Source organism: Fundulus heteroclitus, chromosome 12, assembly GCF_011125445.2.
Source record: "Fundulus heteroclitus isolate FHET01 chromosome 12, MU-UCD_Fhet_4.1, whole genome shotgun sequence".
NCBI lineage: Eukaryota > Metazoa > Chordata > Actinopteri > Cyprinodontiformes > Fundulidae > Fundulus > Fundulus heteroclitus.
The window spans coordinates 798,991-825,347 of NC_046372.1; the positions used below are offsets into that span (position 1 = coordinate 798,991).

General features: G+C 41.9%; 1 protein-coding gene across 1 annotated transcript; it reads right to left on the bottom strand.

Annotated features, from left to right (window-relative positions):
- Positions 1 to 97: 97 nt before the first annotated feature.
- serinc5 (serine incorporator 5) lies at positions 98 to 25,352 on the bottom strand. Its single transcript, XM_012861318.3, has 12 exons — positions 25,184 to 25,352; positions 12,017 to 12,184; positions 9,568 to 9,746; positions 9,095 to 9,177; positions 7,212 to 7,305; positions 6,613 to 6,824; positions 5,858 to 5,950; positions 5,494 to 5,620; positions 3,932 to 4,001; positions 3,708 to 3,744; positions 3,247 to 3,391; positions 98 to 1,741 (listed from the first exon to the last, which is right to left on the bottom strand). The coding sequence occupies exons 1-12, from the start codon at positions 25,208 to 25,210 to the stop codon at positions 1,597 to 1,599; spliced, it is 1,380 nt and encodes a 459-aa protein (XP_012716772.2). The 5' UTR covers positions 25,211 to 25,352; the 3' UTR covers positions 98 to 1,596.
- Positions 25,353 to 26,357: the final 1,005 nt, after the last annotated feature.

Genomic DNA, 26,357 nt, shown 5'->3' on the forward strand with positions numbered 1-26,357 from the left:
ATGAGGAATAAAGGCCCCAAATTGCTGACGTTCGTGTCCAGGATGAGCGTGTGCCAACCTTTGACTGGAACGGTACACAGAAAAAGACATCAGTGGGCAGTTTCTACATGTTTTATTGAAAGAACGTGAACTTCAAGTCACCTACATCTTGTTTTTTTTTAAACATACATTTTGGTCAAATTACTGTCGGTCATAAACTTATTTCCTTTACAGCGTCTTTTAATGTCTTTATCACTTTTCCTGTTTGAAAGCACCATTAAATTTCTACATTCACATTAAATCGTTAAATGCAGAAATGCTGCTGAAATAAATGAATATCAGAAGAAAGTTTGCGAAGTATATGAAGCATAATTTAAAATAAAATAAAAAAAATTCCAGCTCCATTGCCAATATTTACAATTCAATTATGCTTCTGCAAAATATGTTACGAGAGCGATTAGACAAAAAGATAAAAGAATGATTGTAGGAACTGTCTAGCACAAGCGACCAGCTTTGACATCACATCTATAATACAGTTTAATTCAGATGTAAACTCAACATCCAGTGTTGAATAAAAAGTCTTGAAACATCAGCTGTTCTGGGTTTTCTTTTTTTTTTATATAGGCATAAAACACTTTTAGCTATAAAGAAGAAAAAGTAACTGAATGAGTCGGCAAATACATAACGTTCACTTTTACCCTTTTCTGTAACGGACCAAACGATGTGAGCAGTTCTGTCGGCTACCTTTGGCAAACACAGTGTGGATTCAGTGGCGCTCTTCCAGAGAGGTGGCACTTGTTTGATTTAAAAGCTACCGCCATGCATGAAGATGACTGAAAACATACAGGTGAGATGGATTCTCCTTAAGAAAGATCGGGCTCAAAGGGAGCACTGGCGATAGTAAAACCGCACCCTTGTGACCTAAGTGGAAACTTCACAACTGTGGGTGTCTAATATCAACAACGTGTTCGGTTGCATAGAAAACTACAAAAGACACAATATATAACAAATTGACAACACACAGAGCTTGAATGTAAGCCTGAGAAATGAGTTTTTAAAAAAAAAAACATTGTTAGAGGCCAAACCAGCTCAGTTTACACCACAGTTCCCCTTCAATTCAGGATCAAATAAATACACCGACTGTAACTTCTCTCCAACTACATCTGTCCCAAAACGTAACCTGGGGGAAAACTCACAGAACTGAAGCAAGTGGCTGAGAGTAGAAAGGAAAATACAAATAAAATAAACAAGTTATTCATAAAAAAAAAAAAAAAAAAAAAAAAGTACATGCGCTTCCAAACGGATGTTTAAGAGAATCTACAGAGGCTCAATTTATTCACTGTAACTCAACTCCAAACATTATATATGTAACTTCCGGCCTGTAACGAATACAAAGACTAGTCAGTGGTATTAAAACAATTAAGAAGGACCATCAAGGTATTACCTGCTTAACATTGTAAATCGAAGACTGTAACATCTGTAACATATGAAACAAAAAGGCGAGAGATAACCCTCCGCTTCGGTTGCTGAGAGAAGCGGAGGATTGCGTTCTAAGGTAAGAGGAGGGGGGATTCTGGTGGTCCCTTAGCCACCTCCATCAGAGGAACACAGGCTGACCTACGCCTCGAAGCGCTTTGGACACATCATGGGAGCGATGAGGGTCATCATGTAAATGAAGAGGCAGACCCAGCAGGAGACCATCTTGATCCAGAACACCGACCAGCTCCCGTCCAGCAGCTTCTCGATCTTATGGTCGTCGTAACTGTGAGAGAGGAAGACGGACAGGAGAAAATATCAGCGCTGCACCGCAGATTTCTGCCAGAATATAGAGCAGAGACCCACAACGATAAGAAATGAGAGATGAAATGTCAGATCAGAGGTAGTGCATAAAAGAGGCGATGCACGATAAACACATGAATAAAGATAACATGTCAGGTAAACAGAAATTATTACACAAACTACTGTAGAGCTCAGGGTTCCTAAACATTAAATAGTTCAGACGCCAGATTTTGCTCAATTTAGACTTTTAAGTTTTACAGCTACTTAGTTTTACATTCAGCTATGAATATTTAACGCAAATGTAAAATAAAGACTTGTAACAACATTTATAGAAGAACATAGGAAAGGTTTCCTTTAATTTCTGATGAGCTTATAACATGGGTCTACAACCTGTGGCTCTTTGGTTTTACAAATGAACTAGTGCAGATTTCAGCATTTTTCAGTCTTTTCATAGAATAATTGCATTACATTTCCACAATTATTGTTTTTCTTGTCATTAGGTTGGAAAGTTAGATCCTTAGATAGTGAATTTTTTGACTAATCTGTATAATCTGATCCAATCTATATAATCTGATTGAATTTAATTTTGGAAAGTGCGTTAAAATGACATGTATTGTGAATTGGCGCTATATAATTACTCAGCTGGGCCTCTGGGGGAATCGTGCAGGCACCTTGGTCCCCATCCTCTCCTCTCTAACATATGCAACATCACACATCATTGGGGTCATGAAGTATGGGGTGATGGGCCTTGCAGACACAGGGAAGCACCATGCAGTGTCATCTCTGCCATGTCTGGCCACGTCCAGCACCTTGACTTTTGCCTTTGGAAGTTGTAAACGGAGAAACTCAGTGTGGAAGCTTTGGATCCTTTAGTGGAGAGTAGGATACCCTGATGACAAAGACTTTTCTGAGTTTTTATGAAAAGACCAAAAAGGACTATTTAATTTTTATATGCATGGTGACACTCCATTTTTGGAAATCACTGAGAATCATTTCAACTATTTATCTTATTTTTTGACCTCCCCAATTTAGTTTGTTTTCTATTCACCCTTTTCCTCTGGTTTCCATTTTCTCTGTTTGACTCCATATCATTTATTTTATTCAACATGCCATTTGTCTTTTGAGGGCTAAGCAAGAAGCCTCATGCTTAAGGTGACAAATCCAGCTGTTTGGAAATATTTATGGTAGTCAGAACCATTAATAATTCCATCAGTCAAGGCATTTAAGCTAAAGGAGCGCCATCTATTCCTCTTATTAACACTGTTTTAAATCTACAGTTGATAGGCTATGAGGTGCGTGTTTATTTAGCTGAATGGCGAATCATTATCTGGTGAGACCACATATTGTAAATAAATCAAATACGACCATGTTCGTATATTTTGGTTACAATTTTTCTGTAAATACAATGATGCCATGAAACCTGGGTCATCGTTATTGCGGGAATCCCACCCAGGCTCACTGTGCTTCTGCTAATCCTTCATTACTTACTGAAACCAGTTGGTGACGGTCATCATGACGTAAAGAGAGCCCAGGAAGAAGACAAAGTGGAAGTAGGAATAGCTATAGATGGTTCCTTCCTCCTCGTCATACACCACGGTCTGTCCCGAGGTGGTCTTCTCCTCGTCATAATCCTCTGAAAAAAGGACACAGTGGATCCTGCATGAAGCGTGAAAACCAGCGATGCACGCAGAGGCTTAAAAACGTCTGAAACATTAATAAGATGTTGGATCTCTGGGTAAATGTATCTCATTTCCAGCAGGTGGCAGTGCGATCCCACACAGGCGTTTCGCCTTCGCCCGGATCCTGCTTTTACTTTGTCACAATAACCTCCTAGTAACAGTGACATCATCTGTGTTTGCTGACCAATGTTTTCTCGCCCTGCCGAATCTGGCTGCAGAATAGCAATAAGAGTGTCGGCTGTGAAGGACAAATTATTACGCGCTCCTCACCTGTGTCGTCTCCGAAGCAGAAGCAGCAGCGAGCTCTCTGCGGAGGAAACAAAGCATCCAGATTTACCGTATGAAACGCGTACACCTCCTGTACAATGTGCCAACATCTGTTTGAGACGATGGCGGTGCCAAGTCGACTGGGTGTTCTGCTGCCGGGTTTTACAAGTCTGGATTTCAATTTGGCCGCACGCACCCCGTGAGGTCCTGAATATTTGTGTGTTTACCTCAGCCTCTGGCTCGCTGTTCCTGTAGACCCGGAGCGCTGCAGAGCTGCGCTTAGTGGTCGACGTTAAACTGAGGAAAGAGAAACGGGGGACAAAAATGTGGGGGGGAGAGAAAGGTTATAATTCCATCACCCGGTTTTCTTTGCTGATAATTTGCAGTTTTAGAGTCCTGCGCGACCACAAGAGACAGGATGCCTCCAGTTGATGGGAAACACATGTGAACGGAGTCGTACAGCCCCAGTGTGTGTCTCTCCCAGCTTTTTGCTCACATGCAGCCAACTGGATGGGGATCGTTCAGAGCCGGCCAACACAAACTGAGCTGTCTGCGTCATTATCGTTTCACTCCCCGTCCTCCGTGCCTCTAAGCTTCAGTCGGCTTTCTTTGAATGAGCTTTGCATTGTATGATTTCAGTCAACAGATACTGTAAAGGTATATCTGCTGTAGAGGTGGCTTGTTTGTGTTCATTTTGTTAAGATTATATATATATATAAAAATAAAAGAGTTCTGTTTAAACATATTTGACAGAAATAACATAAAAGGTTTTTCAACCAATCATTGTCATTTAACCCGTCTTCAAAGAGGCATCATTAGTAATAATGCAGCAGACATCTCAGTAAAAGGAAACCGAGCTGAGAAACAAAAGCAAAACTTAACAAGAAGACCTGGAAGGCCGTTTATACTTCCTGTTTGTCAAACAACCAAGAATAAAGCCAAGATAGGGCACAAATATGCACAGATGAACACAGCCAGTTGCCCTGCCTACAAACAATAGAGGCAGAAAATACAGTAATTATGTATTTAGCTGCCTCGGGGTTACAGTTTTAACTTCACGTTGAGCTTTGGAGTAAGGAAACAGTCCAAATGTCTCTGAAATGTCACTGAAAATACAAATTTTTTGACCTTCTTCCATTGTCTGTAAGGGGATTTACCCCAAAATAAAAACTGCAGTCAGTTGCTGACGGGAAACTCTATTGAAATACAGGAAAAGCAGCATGGCTTCAGTTAAGCAGACTGTCTGCCACAAGTTTGATGTTTATCTCCTAAAGCTCTGTGATTGTTATTGTTGAAATGCTCAGCTCTATTTTCTACCGGCTGATGAGACACCGTCTGAGCAGCACTTCTGGTCCCTGATTGCTCTTGTTTGAATCAGTTTCCCCGACAAGTTTATGCAGGCAAAGCTAAAACGGCTGCATTCGCGTCACTGCGTAATAACTTTGATTACAGATGGGCTGTTTTGTTACAGACGGGGGAATTAGCAATGTAAACAAAAGCCGTTGCTCCGGAAAATGGTGACCACATCCCACAATGCATTGCAAAATCACATGCACTTTCGAGCCCCATTAATCCTTTGTCTAAAAAAAAAAAAAAAAAAACTGTTTCGGGGAACATTAATTGATTGATTGATTAAAACTTTATTTTATTCACGCTTTTCCATTTATCAACGAGAGTGGGATTTCAGGTAGGACTAAAAACTCGATTATTCAGCGTGAACAGCTCAGATTATGATTAAAACAGCGTCAAGTTTGTGTGACATTTAATATGTAACGTGTTTGCTTCTCACCAGGAGTAAACAATGCAGGCAAGCAGGATAACGGCTCCCAAAGCGGTGACGATCTTCTTGTCGTTTTCTGACCCCGACTCGAAGGGGAACGCGCAGAGAGTTTTGTTCACACCATCTATGTTGATTACTAGCAGGAGAAACACACATAATTAACCAAGTATGCGAAACAAAGTAAGAACAGGATTCAAATGCAAAGTAGAATATTTACATTTTTATGACCTGTAAACAAACTATTTTGGTAAAAGCCTAAGTCAATACTAGCTTTAACCGATTATTAAATGCCAACCTAACTTGCTTCACCTCCGATTTAAGTTTACATTCATTACTGATTGTTGCTGCTCGGTACAGATGCGTCGGTCCTTACTTTCTTTTGGTTTGCTGGAGAAAGCTGAGAAGGTGAGGTACATGACGTACACGCTGATGACCCCGGGCTGCAGGAGCCCCGATTTGGGTTGCACTGCACAGAAACAAAAATATTCACACCACACATTTTGTCACTGTAGAACCAAACACTTTGTTGTGTTTTATTGCAATTTTATGTGTACAATTTCAAGTTGAGAGGAAAATTATACATGGTTTGCTCTTTGTATTTTTCCCCTTTACTTAGGTACCTCAACACAAATTCAATGTAAGTCACCAAGTTAGTAAATATAGCCCAACTGTGTAACACCTAATCTCAGTGTAAACCCAGCTGGTCTCAGACGGATTGTTAGAGAACATTAGAGAACAAACAGCATCATGAAGACCAAGGAACCCAGCAGACAAGTCAGGTAATAAGTTGTGGAGAAGTTTAAAGCAGAGATGGGTTAGAAAACAACCTCTAAATCAGAATATGGGTAGACGTAAAAAAAAAAAACACAAAACTATTTTCACAGACACTCCATTTTTACAGTCTCATATGTGCAACGCTGGTAGAGACGTTCCCCAAAAGTCTTCCAGTTGTGAATAAAGCAGGTTCAAGGAACTGGAATACTTTCGCAGAGTACTTTAGTTTCTTTATTGTTATATATGTATATATTTTACTACATACAGAATATGTTAATTTCTTTGACAAACTAGATCACAAAGTATCCCACTAAAACAAATAATAAAGCACTGAATTTAAATTGGAGCCCTTACATTTCTGTATGCAGGGGGAGATGGCGAGGAGGGTGACAACAAAGCAAAGGCCGCCATTGATGCCCAGGAAGACCTTGTTAAGCAAGCAGGCCTCAGGATGAGTGTAGTAAATGCCCATGAAGACCACAGCTCCCACTGCGATGCTGAACAGGACCAGGGTCACCAAGGCCAACGCCGCGTACCACAGGCGGTTATACCCCACGCCTGAACTCCTGCAGGCAGAAAGAGGCGGGGGAGGGGAACGCAAACGGTACAAAGGAAATATAAAACAATATTAGGAAGGGGAAACAAACCGAATGAGGATACGTCAACAGGGGGGGAAACAAGAATCAAAATATACAAAAATACAACCCAGGAGTAATTGACCTAAAGGAAAATTCACAGAAAGAGAGACAGATGAGTTACAACTTCACCCTGAGAGCAAGAGGGGACAGATTTATGGCTGCGAAGGTTCTTTCACGACGCTGTCATTTACACAATCTAAAAACACAAAGCTGTCTTTCTTCCCCTGAAAAAAAACAAAGAGCAGCCCTGACCTCACACCAAGAGGCTGTAGCTTCTTGAGACAAAAATGGAAAAGACGAGAGTGCAACGCTCACCAGTTTGTGTTCCATCTGTGTGCAAACTCCACCAGCAGCATGAGCTGGATCAGCAGGAAAATGGCTCCGCCCGTAGCGCCAACGTAGCGCCAAACTGTTAGATTAAACAGAGAAGACCACATTCTGGGCTTAGGTGTGCTGAACAATGGCCAATAAAGAGATACGGTATGAACTAATGGTCAAAATGGACAAAAATGCACCATTGTGTCCCATAGTGATTTTCAATTAAATTTTATTTGTATAGCGCCAATTCATGAAACATGTCATCTCAAGGCACTTTCCAAAGTCAAATTCAATCAAATTATACAGATTGGTCAAAACAATTCCTATATAATGTAACCCAGTTGATTGCATCAAAGTCCTGACAAGCAGCATTCACTCCTGGGGAACCGTAGAGCCACAGGGAGAGTCGTCTGCATTGTACATGGCTTTGCAGCAATCCCTCATACTGAGCAAGCATGAAGCGACAGTGGAAAGAAAAACTCCCCTTTAACGGGAAGGAAAAACCTCCAGCAGAACCGGGCTCAGTGTGAACGGTCATCTGCCTCGACCTACTCGGGGTTAGAGAAGACAGAGCAGAGACACAACAAGACAGACAAAAAAAACACAGAAGCACACATTGATCCAGGAAGCTGTTCTAATTTGGGACAAGCATGGCAGAAGACTTCCCTGCTTCACACTTCCTGCTCTCAACAGTTCAAAACAAACTCCTATTTCTCATGTGTATCTTTAATTGACAGTGTAGGCTCCTGTCGCATTGACTTGCAAAACTATTCTCTTGAACGCTTAAAAATGTTGCAACCACAAACAATGTATGCATTGAGCTTCCAAGTGGAAGGAAAATTGTGCGTGGCTTACCAATAAAAATAGGAAAAGTGTGAGATGTCACCTCAGTCAATATACTGAAGGACCACCCCTCACTGCAGTAACAGCAGCAGGTGTTTTGAGGTGATTCTCGACCAGCTTTACACATCTAGAGGTTAAGACTTTAAACCCGGTCCTCTATAGAAAACAGCTCAAACTCACACAGATCGGATGGAGAGCATCTGAACAGTAATTATCGAGTCTTCCCACAGATTCTCATTTGTGCTTCTGATCTAAACCCTTCCACTGCAGCTCTGGCCAGTCTCAAGTCTTCCCATCCGTTCCGACCCGGCTGAATAGAACCATCCCCACAGCATGATGCTACCACCATCATATTTCACGGTGGCGATAGCGTGTTCTTTATTAAGCTCTCATTTGGACACAGGCCCTTGAAGACTGACTTTGGACACCACTGGCTTGGCTGGGCGGCCATGTTTTTGGTAGATTTGCAGATGGGCTCAGTCTAATGATCAGATGACTTCTGAAGGAAATTGGCCGCACTTTTATTTAGCGGTATCAGAGTAGGATATATATATATAAAAAAAATATATATATATATATATATATATATATATATATATATATATATATATATATATATATATATATATATATATATATATATATATATATATATATATATATATATATATATCTCTTCTACATCAGATTAGCATCCTATTCTGTGTTGGCCAATCACACAAAATCCCAGCAAAACAAACCAAGGTTTGTGGTTGTAACGACAAAACGTTCAAGGGGTATAAATACCTTTGAATGGCACTGTATAAAGTGGGAAATATAAAAATATATACTACAACAATAAGGATGCAGCCAGATGTCTCTTTTTTTAATATTACATAAAGTATTTCCACATCCTTGATAGTTTCACTTACTTATCATATAATGATGTCTCCTTTTTGCACACTTTAAAACAAGTTCAAACTTGTACCATCATAGCAGGCTTTAAAGAAATAAAGAGAAATGTACACTGGCTTTAAAGTGAAGGCGCAGTTTCATACCTTCCAGAAAGGTTTCCTCCTGTGGGAGGAAGAAGGCTCCAGCGCAGCAACCGACCAGAGCGATAAACTTCAGCAGCCAGAATCTGATATTCAACAGAGTGAAAAATAAATAAATACACAAGTTTATTCAGGGGAAAAAGTACCACTATCAATGAAACTATACTAATAAATATTTGTCTAAAATGTAAAAAGAATTATATAATTCTAAATACCATATGTAAAATAATGCTGTTAATTCATTCATTTATTAAAACACACAATTAAATATCTGCATTTAATTCAAACTTTAATTCAACATGCTAAAAAAATCTTTAAAACAACTATTTCAGTAATAATTCAACGATTTAGTTTTAGTTTTCTTTAGGCAGACCAAAATGTGATAAAAACTAGCTTACTCTGCATATCTTTTTTGAGGCTTCAGTTACATCTGATAACTGTACACTTTGTGAAACTAAAGCACAAAGTGTTTTTACCCATTGTGAATGGCCGCCCTCCAGCCTGTGCTGTTGTTTATCCGAAAGGTGAGGATGGAGAAGAAAAGGAAGAAGCAGGCCATGCCAAAGCACATCTTGTAGACGGCAGAGTATCCCACCAGGGTCTTGCAGTTTTCCCCCGCATTCATCTTATCGCACAAATCGGTGTAGAAGGGGATCTGATGGGCAAAGAGGAGGAGAAGAAAATAAAACGGGATTAGGTCGCTGTGGCAGCGGACAGACACCCACCTCTGCTTATGTTTGTATAGAGTGTGGCCCCCAGTGAAAGGGCCCAATAGTGTCTATTCTCTGCGTCACGGCTCTAAAGGAGCTGAAAGACGGAACAGGCAGCAGAAACAAATGCGCCGCCTCTCCGTGGAGCCCTCATTCATCCTCTGGTTCTCTGCAGCCTGTTAGAGGGGCCTTAAAACTAACTGACAGTGTACACAAACAAAAGGCCGCAGATGAATAAATTAGACGGTTCTTGTCACCAAGTCAGAAAAATGTGAAGAGGCAAAAGAGGCAGAACAAACTACACGGGACAAAAAAAATAAATAAAAAAAATAACAAAAAAGAAAATGTGTTTGAGCTTCGTCAGGAGGAGAGGCAAACCGATTGCGAGACATAAAGAAGAACCTCGGTGTGGCCTTCGGCAGAAAATTGGAAAAATCCGGTGGCTGAGGTTCAGCAGAAGAGATGCCTTCTGGATTTAAAAAGCGCAGAACGAAGTCTGGTGTCTGATGCACAAACACACCTGCTTCAGAGGTGGGAGTAAAAAGACAAATAAAATGCCTTTAATCTAACCACTGGTATGACTTTGATGAACAAACCAAATCATGACCAGTTTCACACAGGCTCTTCCTTTACTACTTCACGGAGAGTGAGACGGAGAACCGGCACAAGGGGCGGGGCACAGCACAGTAGCATGTAAGGCTTATTTGTTTTGCAAATATAGCATTATGTGTCTGAGTTGTCCACGCTGCCTTCAGGTGACTGACTAGTACGAAGAGGACCGAGGGAGACAGTGGGATGCATTTTCATTTACAGAGAGTAGCAACTAGATGCACCTTCCAGATATCCCATCATTCCTCCCACCTTTTATACACATAAAATGAGTTACCCAAGGTAGGCTTTTAAACATTTTTTTTCATTTCTTCATTCACACATACGACAACAGTACAGTCTCTTTAATGGGTCTTTTACGGGACCACATCCATGAGATCCAGCAATTTTCAGAAAGCTGTAAAATGTCCTGCCACTATTACTAATCACTGCCAGGGAAACGCTAGCAGTTTGATGCACGACGTGTTCGACCCGCGCCGATTGAGCCGTCATCTCCTCAGTGTGTAGAAACGTTCAGAGCCAGATCACGGCATAAAGCAAAAAGCCCATTTTGGAGCTTTTGTCTCCCTTTAAGGAGCATATTAGCATGTCCATGGTGTTGTGATTAAACGAAGAATGGAAGAACTGTTTCAAACTGCTGTAAATCTCCTTAGAAGAAACCAGCACTCACCACACACACAATGGCTGCTCTCTTAGCAGGGACTTCCCACTGTGCTCAGTGTGTCTCTATTCCTTATGAATGAGTGTGTGTGTGTGTGTGTGTGGTGGGGGGGCTATCAGAGGCCATTTTGTGCTCGGATGGGTCTTTCACTGGATCCTCATATCACAAGGAAACACACAGCAGGGGGTCCTTTCAAATTGTATTCCACATACTGGAAAAGGAACATGGGTGTACTGCTCCCCACAAAAATCGAGAGATTTCAAGAGGGCGTCTTGCCCACAGGCAAAATTAAAGAGATTAAAATCTAATCTAAAAAGGATCAAATCATGAAAATATCATAAGAATAATCCGACTGAAAAATAAAACAAATGATTTCGTGAACATAAGATCTCTTTCTTCAAAGACTTTGTTAATTAATGACTTGGATTTAACCAGATTGGTGCATTTCGCCTCAGAAAACTGTCTGCAGCAAGAGGAATATGTTGGTATGGATGACTCAACTCCTAATTATATTAATTATATACATTTTAATATACCTCAAAAGACTGGGGAAGGAGGAGCAGCAACCATCTTTCAGGCAGATTCAATAATTAATCCCAGGCCAATTAATAGCTACAATGGCCGGCTGTGCAGCAAATGAAGGGAAACAAATAAAAGCAAAATGTGGGTGAAAGGGCACAGTTGTTGGCCTGTCTTGTTAGGGTGATTGGAGCTGACTAAAGAGGTCTTACTGATAACAAAATCACAGAACTGCAGAGGAAATGGTTTATTAGATGCTTTTAGACGTGAAACTAAACACCTCCTGCCTCTCTCCGTTTAAAGAGAAGTTTTAATCACTCGTTACCGGCAAACTTCTGAAGACATCGTTCTCATCGTGCCTTTCTTTGCCGATTCAACTTTAAACAAATCATGAACTGGCATATTTAATTAAAACGATGCACTCACGTTATCTTTCATCGTCTGCTCCACAGTCGGGGACATCATGATGGCACAGACCACGGTGACCAGCAGGAAGTAGAAGACGTACATGAGTCTGGTCCCGGTTGACTGTTTAATCTTGGGGCAGCAGTTACAGCAGCATGAGCAGGCCGCTGAGCCGCAGCAGCAGGCCAACTGGACAGAGACAACGGGACAACTTAGCCGACCTTCTGGAAAAAACGCCAGTCACTCAAATTGTAATGAACACAGACATCAGAGATTCAGGAGAAACAGTGGGATGGATGGACCAGAGTGAAGAAGAAATTCTATAAGAATCTCTTTAACAACGTAAAAACTGGTTCAATAAAAACAAGAATACAGTATTTATACTGCTGCTCATAAAAAGAGAAGGAAAATGAGAGGAATCCACACTTTAAAAACAATGATTCACACACCAGCTGACAGGTTCAGAGAAGTCACTGCTGAGGAGGGATACAGTAACGGACTAATCAGCAAATTTAATCATCCCATGGCTGTCATGGTGGCTTTGGAAATCTTTAATGTAAAAAACAAATGAGAAACGGGAAAGGACACAGCCCTGAGTCATAAAACAGGAACCGCTGATAAAAAAAAAATGATTCACCCTCAGCCAGTGTGATCAAGCTATTCAAATATTCAAACCATTTTACTCGTCTGCTGAAGCATCTGAGTGGATCCAGGTAGAAGGAGATAGAAAACTAAAGAAAAACAAAAAAGAAGACTTCTCTGGAGGCATAAAAAACTAGAAAGGCATAGAGAAAAATCAGTCAAATTTCAGCTTGATCGATTTGGATTGGTGACAGTGTAAAAAAAGAAAAAAAAAACATCTTTTCCAGATCAGTAAATGCAATGTACATAAACAGAACCACATGATTCTGACAACAATAAGCTACAGTTTAGAAGTGGATTTATTGCAGATACTCAATGTTTGGTACCTTCAGTATCACTGAGATGTTCAAAATGAGGTCAGAGGAAGGTCAGAGATGTAGGAGGATAATTACACAGCTTTATATATATATATATATATATATATATATATATATATATATATATATATATATATATATATATATATATATATATATATATATATATATATATATATATATATATATATATATATATATATATATATATATATATATATATACACACACACACACACATGTATAGCCATGTCTGCATGTTGAGCCATGTCTGCTGTGAGAGAGAACAAGACTTTTAGCAGACAACAGGAAGGCTGAACATAGTGCAGCAAACTGCTCTGGTTTAAAGAACAAGATGTCCTCGCCTAAACAAACATGCAAAGTTTCTAAATGTTTTTACTTTCACATTCCAGTTACTGAGAATTAAGAAACAATACAAAGTCACAGCATCAAACAGACCAGTGGGACTCTTGCAGAAAGGGGACATCCAAAAGTGACTGCTCATATTGGTTATTCATGGTTTCAGTCACAAGGGACAAACCGCCTCTCTTCTGCAGGCCATTAACAAGGCATGAAAACACAGTTGAGAACAGAGACACGCACTGTTTCCTCTGTCAGTGTGACACATAGGAGGCGGCTAAATACATAAAAGAAGGCTCTGTTTCATATTTAGAAAGCAAGGTGCTCTGTAATTTAAAGGCCTTTCTGCAGCCACCGCGTCCATCGGTAAGACGTCAAACTGTGGATGTGCTGAATATATTCCTCTGATTTTCCGCTGTATGTTTAACTGGAGTACATTTAACCGACTTATAGACTACAAAGACAAAATACTTAAACTATATGTGGTTAGTTTTTAATGACCGTTTCCCTCTTTCTGACAATTAAAATGCATTTAGCAAAAAGTTCAGGTCACCCAAAGATACAGCACAAGGGGAATGTTACGCAACACATGACTCTAGAGCACTGGGACAGCACTTCCTGTACCCTGGAGGTTTCCTGTATAAACAACATAGCGCTATAAATTATCTGCCCGTTGCTAAATCTCTTTCCTTTAATAAGCCTTTGTGTCATAACAGGAACTTCGAGTGGGAATTTGCTGCCTTTTCTTAACCATACCTCACATTTTATGAAGCAAACCCTGGAAGCCTTTTTCTATTATAAATCACGCTTCAATATGTCCACCATCCCACATCAATATCGGAGCTATAGTGTAATGTTCTCAGGAAGCTGGGGGATCCCACCCTGTATCACACGTGCCGGGTTTTTGCACCAGAATCCACTCACACATGGTTAGAGCAAAGCTTTTCAATCTCTGCTCCCCCCATGCTTCACCAGCCCAGAGATCTCCCTGTTAGTCTTCCCACCGTCTGTCCAACTATTTATCCATCCATCACCTCAGCCTCCAGCATGGCTCCTTATAGCCCTGTCTTTTCATGGCAGAGCTGAGCCGTGTCTTTCTGACGGCTCCCTCAACAGATTCCTGGTTGAAAGCGGAACCAAGACTGTCTCCCTTTGTCCATCAGTGCAGGGGATACTCTGTTGCTCATCTGGAGAGGCTTGGTGTAGCCTTTTCTAAACACACTGTGATAAAGAATCATTATTATTAAACCGACCAAGCAGATTAAAAGAACAAGCACTTTTGGATCCCACACAAACAAATATGCCTAAAAGATGGGAGCAACCTTTTGGAAAGTATAAACTCTTAAGATGCAACGGGAAATTGCCCGTTGACTGGAATCAGGTGAGTTTCAGCTTGATCGGTCCTGGCTTGTGAGTGACCGGCCAGAAACTCAAAATTTAAATCTTCTTCTGATCAGTGAACGCACCAGCTGACAACACTCATCGGTGTGGATGTCGTTACTGAGGGAAACAGCTCCATTGTCAGTGAGATGTTTACAAATCAAGAGATGTAAGCAGCTGTTTAACTAGACAAGACTCAAATAATTTCAAACAAGGAGAACAAGAAGGTGAATCTAAATCTGAAGCATGACTGATAAACTGGGTTTGCCAAAATCAACACAGTATTCCCTTCTGACAGAATTAGTTTCATAACAAATACATTTTATGAACAGCGTACCCGTTCATAAAATGTATTTTCCAACAAGCACCATCAGCATACCACTTGACAAACATGTGCTGTTTCGATAAAATAGTCCACACTGACAGACGGAGATATAAAAATCATATACCATTATGTTATTCTCACAGCGCATACCACACCGACAGAACACCGGCAAAGCTGTCATTTCAGAGCCCTCAGCTGTAAACAATACTTGCCATAGGGACTATGCTTCTTATATTTAGATAAAAGAACCATCATTTTATTTAATTTTATTTAATAAAATACAGAATAGCATCAAATGTCTGCAAAAAGAAAATGAATAAAATTCTTCTGTATCATAGTTATGGCAAATGTAAAAAAAAAATTGCGAAGACCTAACGACAAAGAAAAAAAAAGATTTCAAAGAAGCTATCCTTGTCCAATTCTGTTGTGGAAATTGATGAAAACACAAAAAAACTGCTAAATGTAGATTGTTTTTCACTACACTTATTTATTGATCAGAGTCATCATTGAGCCACTGGGCAGCTGTAGGATCCAGACACCTGTTCTGGGCGACACATACAGAAATTCCTCTTTTAGTAATATAAGAAGGGCTAATTCTTAATAAAAGATTCTAAAGAAAACGTTATGTCCGCAAAAAACACTAACAGAATTAAACAAATATATACCCATATATAATAACAGTTGCTAATAGCACGTAGGCTAGTGTGGTGCACCTAAAAATGTCACCACGTTGTTTTTAGTTATTTGGGAATGGTTCTATACTTTAAATTTTTTTTTACTATATAAAATCAATCTACTTTCATTTTGGCATATTATCCATCCTTTATTATCCTTTATTCAGTGCTTTCCTGGATTTAATGGGGGTAACGTGATGGCGAGGTGGAACCATTGTTGCGAGGCGTTGCCTCCGCTTGGTTTTGGGGATGGACCTCCTGTGCTCCTCAAACGCAGCCTGGATGTTAAAGGCGGCACTCCTCCTGACATTGCTCTTGCCTGTTTGTACTGTTTTTCAGATTGTAAACATCACCAACACATCAGCCCTGCTGCTCGGGGCCCGCAACACCAGGAAGACATTCTGAATATGGTTCCTACATCTATTCTCATAATAAAGTTAATAAACAGAAATGGGAATCAGACAAACTCATTGTCTGCAGGTCCTCAGTCGGTGCATCTCTACTACGTTTGTTGTACTCAGTCCTTAATGCAGTAAAAATCCACGGGTTTATGAGCAACACAGTTTCAGCGTAATCTCAATAGTTTTGGTTATTTTTGTTTAAATAACATACTGTACTACTATACAGCACATACTGTACTAACCACCCCTTTGTCTACCTTTGTCTAGTGAACCAGCCCCCCTCCCCTCCATGACCCTGAACAGGATTACATGAGAAAAAAAGAAGGATGAATGCATAAAGTTTAGCCTTGATTCTACGCTTGTGCCTCCCGGTTTCCATTTGCACAGCTGAACAAGATAAGCCGTCTCTTTAGCCTCTGCTGCAGACACACGTCTCTCTCAATGGGCCATTAATTAACCACAAAAAGCTGCATGCTAGCAGAGACAAAAACAAAAGAAAAGAGCTGAACAATTTAGGATCTGATTGTTTCGCCAGCAGGTTGCACACGGTGAGGGGGGTGGGCAGACTGAGGCGCAGGTCCAGGAACGGGGGTGGGGGGGTGGCGGGGGGGTCTGAGAGATGGGAATGTCTTGAGGAATTTCACCACACACAGATGCAGAAAGAGTACCCATAGCAACCCACGCTGACCTTACCCACTTCACAGGCCCTCCACCCCCCGGGCCTCCCTAGCTGCTAGTGCACCGCACCAGCTTAATGACAGGTGGTTGGCCTGTGTGCAATTTAAACCCCGGACCTAAACATGAACAGCAGACTGCCGGCCGTTTGTCACGGTGCCGCGGCTATCCATGCTGGGAAGCATACGTTCAGCACTCCTGTTGCACTTCACACGCCCGTCTTCAGTCAACCCAAGGACAGATTCTCCTAAACCTCCACAGAAGGCATGAAATGTTACAACAGAGTCACTGTAGTTATTTCTCCCTCTGTTTCACTCCCTTCTTCAGAAAGCTGAACCCTCCCTTACTGTGTTACTCAGAGGCTTATTATTATCACCTTTTTTTTACCCCCTCACTGTTCACTTCCTCTTTGTTTTGCGTTCACCTTTTCCCCACTCACTCCCTATACTGCCTTGCTGAAACACGGCAACACCATTTCAAACACAATGGAGACAGCTGTCAGAACCAAGGCTTGATGCCCTACTTACAGACATAGAAGGTTTGGAAATAATAATAACAATAAAAAAAATCATCAACCTAAAAAGAAGTGTTTCAGAGTGAGTCTGTAAATTTTTTTATTAAAGCAAAGATGGATACTGAAGCAACAGACGCCACACAGAGCTGCACAGAATAAACCCTGATGAGAGTCCAGTGCCCTGCAGCTCTAATGTTTGCATTTTGTCCGTTTACAGTCAAACTACAATTTGATCAGGATTTCATGTCATAGACCAATGCATAGTAGCAGATAACTATTTAAAAAAAATTGGCAATTTTTCATTTATTTTACAAATACAAATCTGAAAAGTCCGACATGTATTTGTATTCAACTCCCTTCGCTGTGTTGCCCTTAAAATAAAAAAAAAGACAACCACAAAGAAATTAACTGCAAGCTGAAGTCATGTAGTCAGTAAACGGAGTCCGCCCGTGTTTAATTTAATCTCTGTTTAAACGCAGCTGTTCTGTGAAGGCCTCAGAGGTTTGTTAGAGAACATTAGTGAACAAACGGCCTCACAAAAACCAGGGAGCGCAGCAGACGGGTCAGGGAGAAAGTGTTGTTGAGAGGTTCAAAGTTGGGTTTGGTTATGGGAAAAAAGCGGCTTTGTTCTACCGCTTGGTATAATCTTATAAAAGCATCCTCTCTTCCTGCTGCAGCCGCACAGTTAGCGTTATGCTGGGGCTTGTCGTTTTTCATCCTGCTGGATCCTAAGGAGGCTCCAGACACGGAGATAAAGGATGGACTCCCTGCTTGGTTCACTCTTTGCTGTCCCCAGGAAGAGCTACAAATCAGGCTCATCCAAGTCAAGGTCAACATTCCCGAGCCTCCAGTGAGAAACTGTGGAGCGACGCCTCCAGCAGCTTACACTGGCATAAACCAGAGACTCTCTTTGTCTAGTTAGAGCAGATGGACGCTCATTTTTGGACACAGGTCTCGTTCTGTAACCTGTTCTCAATTCTGGCAAGAGTCAATAAAATGCTGACTGAAGGAAGACCACCGATCTCTTTCTAAATGGTAAAATGGTAAATGGACTGAACTTATATAGCTTATATAGTGAGAATAACTATATTGTAGTTGAAAGTTACCGATCAAGCCTAGAATATCTCAGAAGGCTCTGTTAAATCATCTGGGTATTAAACAAACCCACCAAAACATGACACCCACCTAAACCGGCAGCCCGGGCAAAGAGAACGATATTGCAAACAAACAGGGCCTGGGTGACACGGGAGGAGCTGCAGAGATTTATAGCTCAGTGTGGAGAATCGATATAAAAGACCCAAATATGAACTTTATGGAAGAGTGCTGTGAATAAAACCGATGTTGACAGGGAGCTGTGAGGAATAATGTCTGCAGTTTCCCACATGGAAGCGTCCATGTGGGAGAAGGAGCTCTGGTGAGAGGAGATAAATATGAACTTTTGGGTTTACACACAAAACAGTGTGTGCTGGGAAATCTGACGCTGCCCATCACCCTGAACACACCGTCCTCACGCTGAAGCACGGTGGTGGCAGCTTCATGCTGTGGGGATGAACAGAGAAGCCGTGTGGAGCCAAATTCAGCCTCCAACAGGGTTCCTGCTATGAAAACCTGAACATCAAACTCACAAAAAAATGTAAAGAATGTGTAATTTCCCCCTTTACTTCCCAATTCTTAGCTTCTTGATGTGGGCCTATCGCAGAAAATCCAAATCAAACACGATGAACTTTGTGGTTGTGAAATGACAAAACGTGCATGTGTGTGTGTGTGAGGGGGAGGTGTGAATACTGTTGCAGGATGCTGTTTCTTCAATATCACTGATGATGAACCGCTGTTTTACCCTAATGTTCGCCGCCTCTTTAACCTCAAATGAAGGAGCAAAAACGACGGGACTGTCTGGCCTTCAGCGGACGGAAAGGCTCACCTCAGTCAAAGCCAGGAGGGCGAGGCTGTGCGGCACGTAGCCGCAGAGAGACAACCGCTTACGCAATGCAAACAGGCCTCCGACGAATCCGGGTCAGCCGCTGCCCGCACAGCGAGAGAGAGCAGCAGGAAATCTCAGCCAGACCTACAAAGGACTGTGGGACTTCTTCAGACAGTTCCTCTAACAAGGAGAGTTCCTCTAACAAGGGAGCAGGGGAACGTCTGAGGGAAACCTGGAGGAACCGCAAAGGTGTGAAACTCACGTTGCTCTGTGGAGAGTTTTTTTTTCTCTCCACCTAAACAGATTCACTCAAACACGAGAGCAAACGCCGTCCCTGGAAAAAACAAAAAACACAGCTGCGATGGCAGACATGACTCACACACCCCACAGGAACCCCGTGGAAAGCAACAGCGCAGACACAGGGCACCGAAACGCCGTGCAGCCATGTTTGCAGCACCGCACAGACAACAACGCGCCGTTCTGCTGCGTCATGCTGGCCGGTGCTTTCAAATGACGACACTGGGTTAAATTCCCCCCCCAAAAAAAGTTGGTCACCAGGAATCATCGACAGACCAAAAGGTTCTAACGAGACCGCCGACTCCACCCTCCTAGCTCAGATTACGTCGATGCTTTGTGCCAAAGGCCGTCACAGGAAACCAGCCGGCAGATAAAAGGCGAAACAAAAAGAGCTCTAACGCACCGCTGCATTTCTCCGCACACAGCGAGAGACTGTTGTCTACTTAGCTAGGCAGCTGTATACACACAGCAAACATGTATCAGTGCTCTGTGTTCCCATACACAAACGGGCACAAAGGCCTCTCCGCTCCTCTGTTTGCTAACACATCCCCTGGATACAGCCAACAGGGAGGAGGTTGTAGCTGGTCAGGGCGAAAAATAGCCGCGCAAAAAGGAGAACCGGGTTACAGTGAAGAGCAGGAAAAGCTGACGGGAGTGATCGAGAGATTCCTCACAGACTGAACAATTTGTCACACAGGAAACGGGCTGAGCAGCACAACAGGAGGTCAACAGATACAGGAACATCCACCACCATAACCCCCAGCTTCAGGGGCCAGTTCGGCTTCCAAGGGGAGTATTTTTATCAGTGAAAAGCAATAAGTTACACAGAGAGTTGGCCTGTATTTCACAATGTTGCATCAGCATCTGTAGCTGCTGCGCACCAATATAAAAAAAAACGTGCACAAAACATAAAACACACTATAGAGTGAAGAAAAGGGCAAGGACTGTCTCAGTAAACTCACATACCCAGAGTGCTAAGTAGAGATAAGGTTGTTTTTTTTCCCTTTCCTGGGCAAACACCGTAAGAACTTTCAAAAAGGAAAAACCTTTTTGACTGGAGGTGGCAGTGATCTCGCCGAAAAGGAAGGAAGTTTAAAATTATCCCCATTAACACATCCAAAAATGTTCCACTGAATAATCTTGATTTGATTTTTATCAAACTCAAAAAGGGCATCAAAGGCATTAAACGACACGCTGTTAATAGGAGCAAAATTGGTGGAACTTTTTATGTTTAAAGCATGTAATGAACTGAAGTGGGGGGGGCAGGGGGGGACCTGAATTTTGATCACTTTTCATCACTGATATAGCTGACTGTCGTGCTAATTTTGGTTCAGAAGACCTAAAACACAAACCCATAACTCATCTCTTTGTTCCTGTAATCAATTTTGAAAAAAGATTCTCCTCTAAAAAAGGTCACATGTACAGCCGTGTCATTAAGGACATCCAAAATGTTCATGATAATCATCAAGATCCATTTGATAAGTAATATTTAAACATTTTCAGATCCAAGAAAGCCCAGCACTAAATGTATAAAGGGGGCGACTGAGCTAGACGTGATTTGGGCCATCAGAAGGGCTGCCAGTAACGTTCCTGTTGGGAAAACAAACACCTGCTGCTCCTGCTGACTTTAGCAAAATTCCTGAGGGTTAGCTGAGGATGAATGGCATGTCATGCACGCGTTACGATGGTCGGACAATCTAGACCACGCACACTATGAGATTACAACCATGAGGTGGGGAAAACCCAGTCACGCAGATTACCAGCACCGCTGCACTTTCTGTTACATTGGAGACCTGATCAAAATGTCTCTTTCTTTGAATACAGCTGCAAATTTAATAGAAACACAACACCTACGTTCTTTAAATTGAAATTTTTGATTTAATAGTTAAAGACCTTTGACTCTGATTCATTCATGACAGAGGAGGAGCCCAGCATCTGTGGTAAACGTCCTGAAGGAGAGCTGTGCGACCGGTTAACAGTGAAAAGAGCTTCTTGTGCTTAAGGACACTTCACAACTAAAGAGGGATGTTAAAGAATCAGTCCTGATCCTTTCTGCCTCTCGGAGATTTTTCATTTCACGAATCTAGAAGTTCCATCCTGACGGTTTTTTTTTTGTGTTTTTGTATAAAAAGGAACGATCTGTCATGGGATATTTTAAACCTGTACATGCATCACTTCGCACCGGCTATGAGGACGTTTTGTACCCAATTTGACAGTTTAAAGTTATTTTCTATAATTTAAGCCTACTGTACAAAACAAACCCAACATTTGCTATACGAATAAAATTTTGTCTTTAAAGCCGGAGGTTGTCGGCCATTTTTTTTTTTTTGGGTTGAACAGGGGACAAACTCTCCCATAAGAAGAATCAATTGGCCCAAATGGAGAACCACCATAGATGGAAATCAGGTGTAACGTAAAATATTCCCGTATGATACAGTTGAACCGAAATACACACGAGCGTTAGACCTTTCTACTAAGAAAGATAAAATGATACTCTGTGATTAAGATGGATTTAAAATGGTTTACTTGTATAAAATGAAAGGCGAATGGAGCTAAATAGCTAAACCTGGGTACCAGAAATACATTTTTATTTTCTCCTGACTCCTGGTGTCCATCTAGGGTGCCTGTGTCTTGCCTTTGCTGCTTACAGACATCATGTCCTGTGTTACCTGCCTGTTGAAGCTAACCCGTGTCTCCTTATGACACTCCAACATTTCGCCGATTCCTGACCTCACTGACAAGTTTAAAAGCTCTCCCTCCACACCAAGCCTTCTTCCAGTCCAACCCAAACAATGCCCACCCTTCTCTAATTTCCACCTTGGAGCCAGTGAGCGTGGGGTGCTAGCAGACCACACATGGGGCTGGGCCTCTCCAAACTTCAAGTGCGGCGCATAAACATGGAAAAAAAAAGTTAATTAGAAGCTCACAAATAGATGGCGACGGACTAAACTGCGGCAGGGATTAGCATACTCCCCCCCCCGCGCGCAGCGACTGACAACTGATCTCATTGTTTGTCCTTCATTTTCTCCTAATCCTGCCCCCTTTTCCATCATCCCGGCCCTTTGAAAGGCACAGGAAATGGAAGTGAGCCCGCCTTGGATGAGGGATGTGCATGTGTAATTAAATTCCTGCACAGACCTACTCAGCAGCAGCAGTGACCCTTCGGTCAATATCAGTCTGGTAGTAAAAAAATAAAAGCACTAAGCATTAAAGAAAACACTCTCAGGCTTGGTATTCAAGCCTTTAACAAAGTATTCCTTCCACCTCCGGGTACTTCAGATAATTCAGCGACGGCACAACAACCAATTACTTTAATCCGATCAAAGTGTAGAGATGTACAATGTAGCAAAATCCCAATCCACAATCATGGAGGGTGCTAGATTAGGTGGGCTCGTATATTTCAGATGCTGTTTACTCACATAATGCATGTTAGTAAGATTTCAGGCCAGCTGGATGAACTATTCCTGTTTTAAGAGGACAAGATGCTAGAAATCACAGAGTGCAAGGCCGACACTGTGATGGCAAAATGAAGAGCAAGGAGTTAAAAGTTATTCCCAACCAGTACCGTCACTGTAACACTCAAATAGAAGATGCACTGATCTGAATTTTGTGGCCCATTTCCCGATCAGCTTTGTAAATCTGGCTGATTTCCATTTCTTTTTAAGAGCTAAAACATAACGAGAAGGCACCATTTTAGCCTTCCTGCTTTTAGCTGTCATTAATTATTTATCAGCGTGACTAACATTAGCAAAACAGCTGTCTCTGTGTGCAATTCCCAGAGAATCTAGAGTGAGATTTCCAAAAAGGCTGCCAACATTTTTAAAATTATAATTGTATAATGGAGCATATTTCTGTTGTGTGTACTGCCGTCCTGTGATCTGCTCCCTCGGCCTGAAAGATCTGCAGACATGTCTCGACATGCCCTACAAAAAAAGGGACGGACCATATGGAATCAAATTGTTCATAATGGCAATTCTTGGTAATTATTGCATTATTCCAAAAAAAAAGTGGGCAAGAGTATTTTAAGTCAGTCTTTTTTTGTTGCAGCAAAACAGACTCCCCAAAAACTAAAAACAGCACAGATAAATTGCTTCATTCATCTTTTTTTTCTCCGAATGTACAGATATTTACTGAAGGTCTCATAGAAGCAACAATATAAACAAGTAAAAACAAAAATACTTTATATTAAGTAATTAGAAAATAGTTGAAGTTTTGAGTTTTCAACCTGACCACCATCTAAGGTGAAAATTCAGGTCTCTGGCTGACTTTTCTTTTCATCTCTAATGATAATATTTACAGCGGCATATTTTCCTAATATCCTGCAGATCAGAGTAAAGCTGACCAGGTAGAGACGTAAACAGGCACGGCTAGAATTTCGCGCAAACTGTCCGAATCAATAAAATAGGAGAGAAAAAAATAATTGTTTCCAATAGTCCGGTTGTGACAGAAATCAGATGCACACACGTCTGCGCGTGTTCGTCTATTGTTAGTAGATGGACGCGGCCGTGGACTTCATGCAGCTTGTTGTAAAAGAAATACTGCCAAAACCACCAAAGACTCAGTGTTGATTTTTTTTTCCTCCGAATATTTAACAATTAAACAGTCGGGAATACTGCGACTTTTAACTAGACCGGCTTTAATATGCGATCAGTAGGTCAAGTTGTGAAAAATGTTTATTTCTTCCTGTTTATTAGATGCATCAAAGCTAAGATATTCCCTGGTTTTCGGTTTATAAAAAACATCAGACAACCTTTACAAGGCCTTGAGATGACATGTTTCATGTATTGGCGCTGTATAAGTTAAATTTAACTAAATTGAATTTGCGCCTTTCCTGAGTTTAGTCTAAACCCAATAAACAGACTGCAGGTCTGATGAGTATAATTCAGAATCATCTCGTAATTCCTTCACTTTCTGACAAATTAAAAAACTAAAACCTCTACAAATGAACACCCAGCTAGATTTTTTTTCTTCCCGTCTTCTCATTCTTGGGGGAGAAAAGACAAAAAAAAAAAAAGTGAAAATGTTGAATTATTAGCAGCCCAGAGCACAACAAAAATCGGAACTTGGTATTGGCCCAGGGAAGGTGATTGGTCTGATCCACCGCTTCAGATAAAATCCATAAAACATGTCGACGTTTATCCAGTGATGCCTTCATGATTTCTGCACTTTTAGTAGAAATTAAGAACATTAAGAAGATTATAAACATTTAAAAAACACCCTAAACCAAAACATTTCTGTACAAGTGATGGGGAGGGGGGGAATAGAGCGGCTTCCAGTGAAGTTTCCGGAGTGAACAGGAAGATGGTTCTTCTCGGCGGAGAGGATGCGGCCACTAAACCCCGCCGTGAAGAAGCCCGGACAGGCGGCCAGCCTGCGGGGAGGCGCGCTGAGACCTTCCCACGGACCTCCACTCCAAGGCTAGTTCTGGTAGCTCCAGCTAGCTCTGCCTCGGCTCGCTTTGTCCTCATCCCCTCGCCGTGACGTTACTGCGTGGATTTCTCTGGCGCTACGAGGAGCTAATTGGGACCGCGCGAGAGGGAAATGCCCCACCAGACACGCGCAGCAGAAATAAAATAATACTAATAATAAATAAAAACTGGTAGCCTCATCAGCTGGAGTGGAGCTGAAACCAAGGCTTTGACGTAAAGAGTAAACAAGGCGTCCAGCCTCATTGTTCCTCACCTGCGACACGCAGCACGGAGTACACATCCTGCTCCGAACAAACGATTTAGTCTGGGAAGCCTGCTTTCCTCCTCTTCCACATGAAAACGTCCAGCAGCAGCAGCAGCAAAGCGCCTGTTCTCCTCAAACTGCTCCCTGCCAGAGCTCTCCTCGGCTGCCTGCCTGCCTGACCGAGCGACCGCTGCCTCCTCCTCCTCTTCTCTCCTCCCACTGATCAGCCCCGGCCAGCAGCACCAAGCCGCGCTGCTGCTGCTGCTGCTGCTGCTGACACACGGGGAGCACCAGGGCTCTGAACCCTCACTGGGAAGGAGACTCCCAGCTGTTTTTGTTTAATTAAAGAACTATTCGACCTAAAATCAGGACCGGCGCTGACCCATTTAGCATCCCTATCATCCTTTTAGGGTAAACGAGTCCCTGTCTGCCGTCAGGTGAAGCTCAGGTGACACCCTACCGTCATGCAGGTGCACCCTGTGAAATTAGGTCAGGTAACCTGCAGGGCTGCCACCATACGTCGATATGTATTGAATAAATGATTAACGAGCCAATTACATTGATGCAAAAAAATGATAATATTGATCCATATGTTTTTAAGCTGTGCCTTTTAAGCTAAGCAGCATATATATAGCGCTGGTGCCTTGCAGCAAGAAGGTTCTGGGTCTTTCTGCATGGAGTTTTAATGTTCTGCCTGTGCATGCGTGGGTTCTCTCTGGGTACTCCGGCTTCCTCCCACAGTCCAAAAACATGATTGTTAGGTTAATTGGCTTCTCTAAACAGTCCTTAGGTGTGAGTGTGTGCGTGGTTGTTTGTTCTGTTTGTCTCTGTGTTGCCCTGCGACAGACTGGTGACCTGCCCAGGGTGTACCCCTGAAAATGGATGGATATATATTCAATTCAATTTTATTTATATAGCACCAATTCATGAAACATATCATCTCATGTCAGATTATACAGATTGGTCAAATATTTCCTATATAAGGGAACCAGTTGATTGCATCAAAGTCCCGACAAGCAGCATTCACTCCTGGAGAAGCGTAGAGCCACAGGGAGAGTTGTCTGCATTGTCCATTGCTTTGCAGCAATCCCTCATACTGAGCAAGCATGAAGCGACAGTGGAGAGGAAAACTCCCCATTAACGGGATGGAAAACCTCCAGCAGAACCGGGCTCAGTATGAACG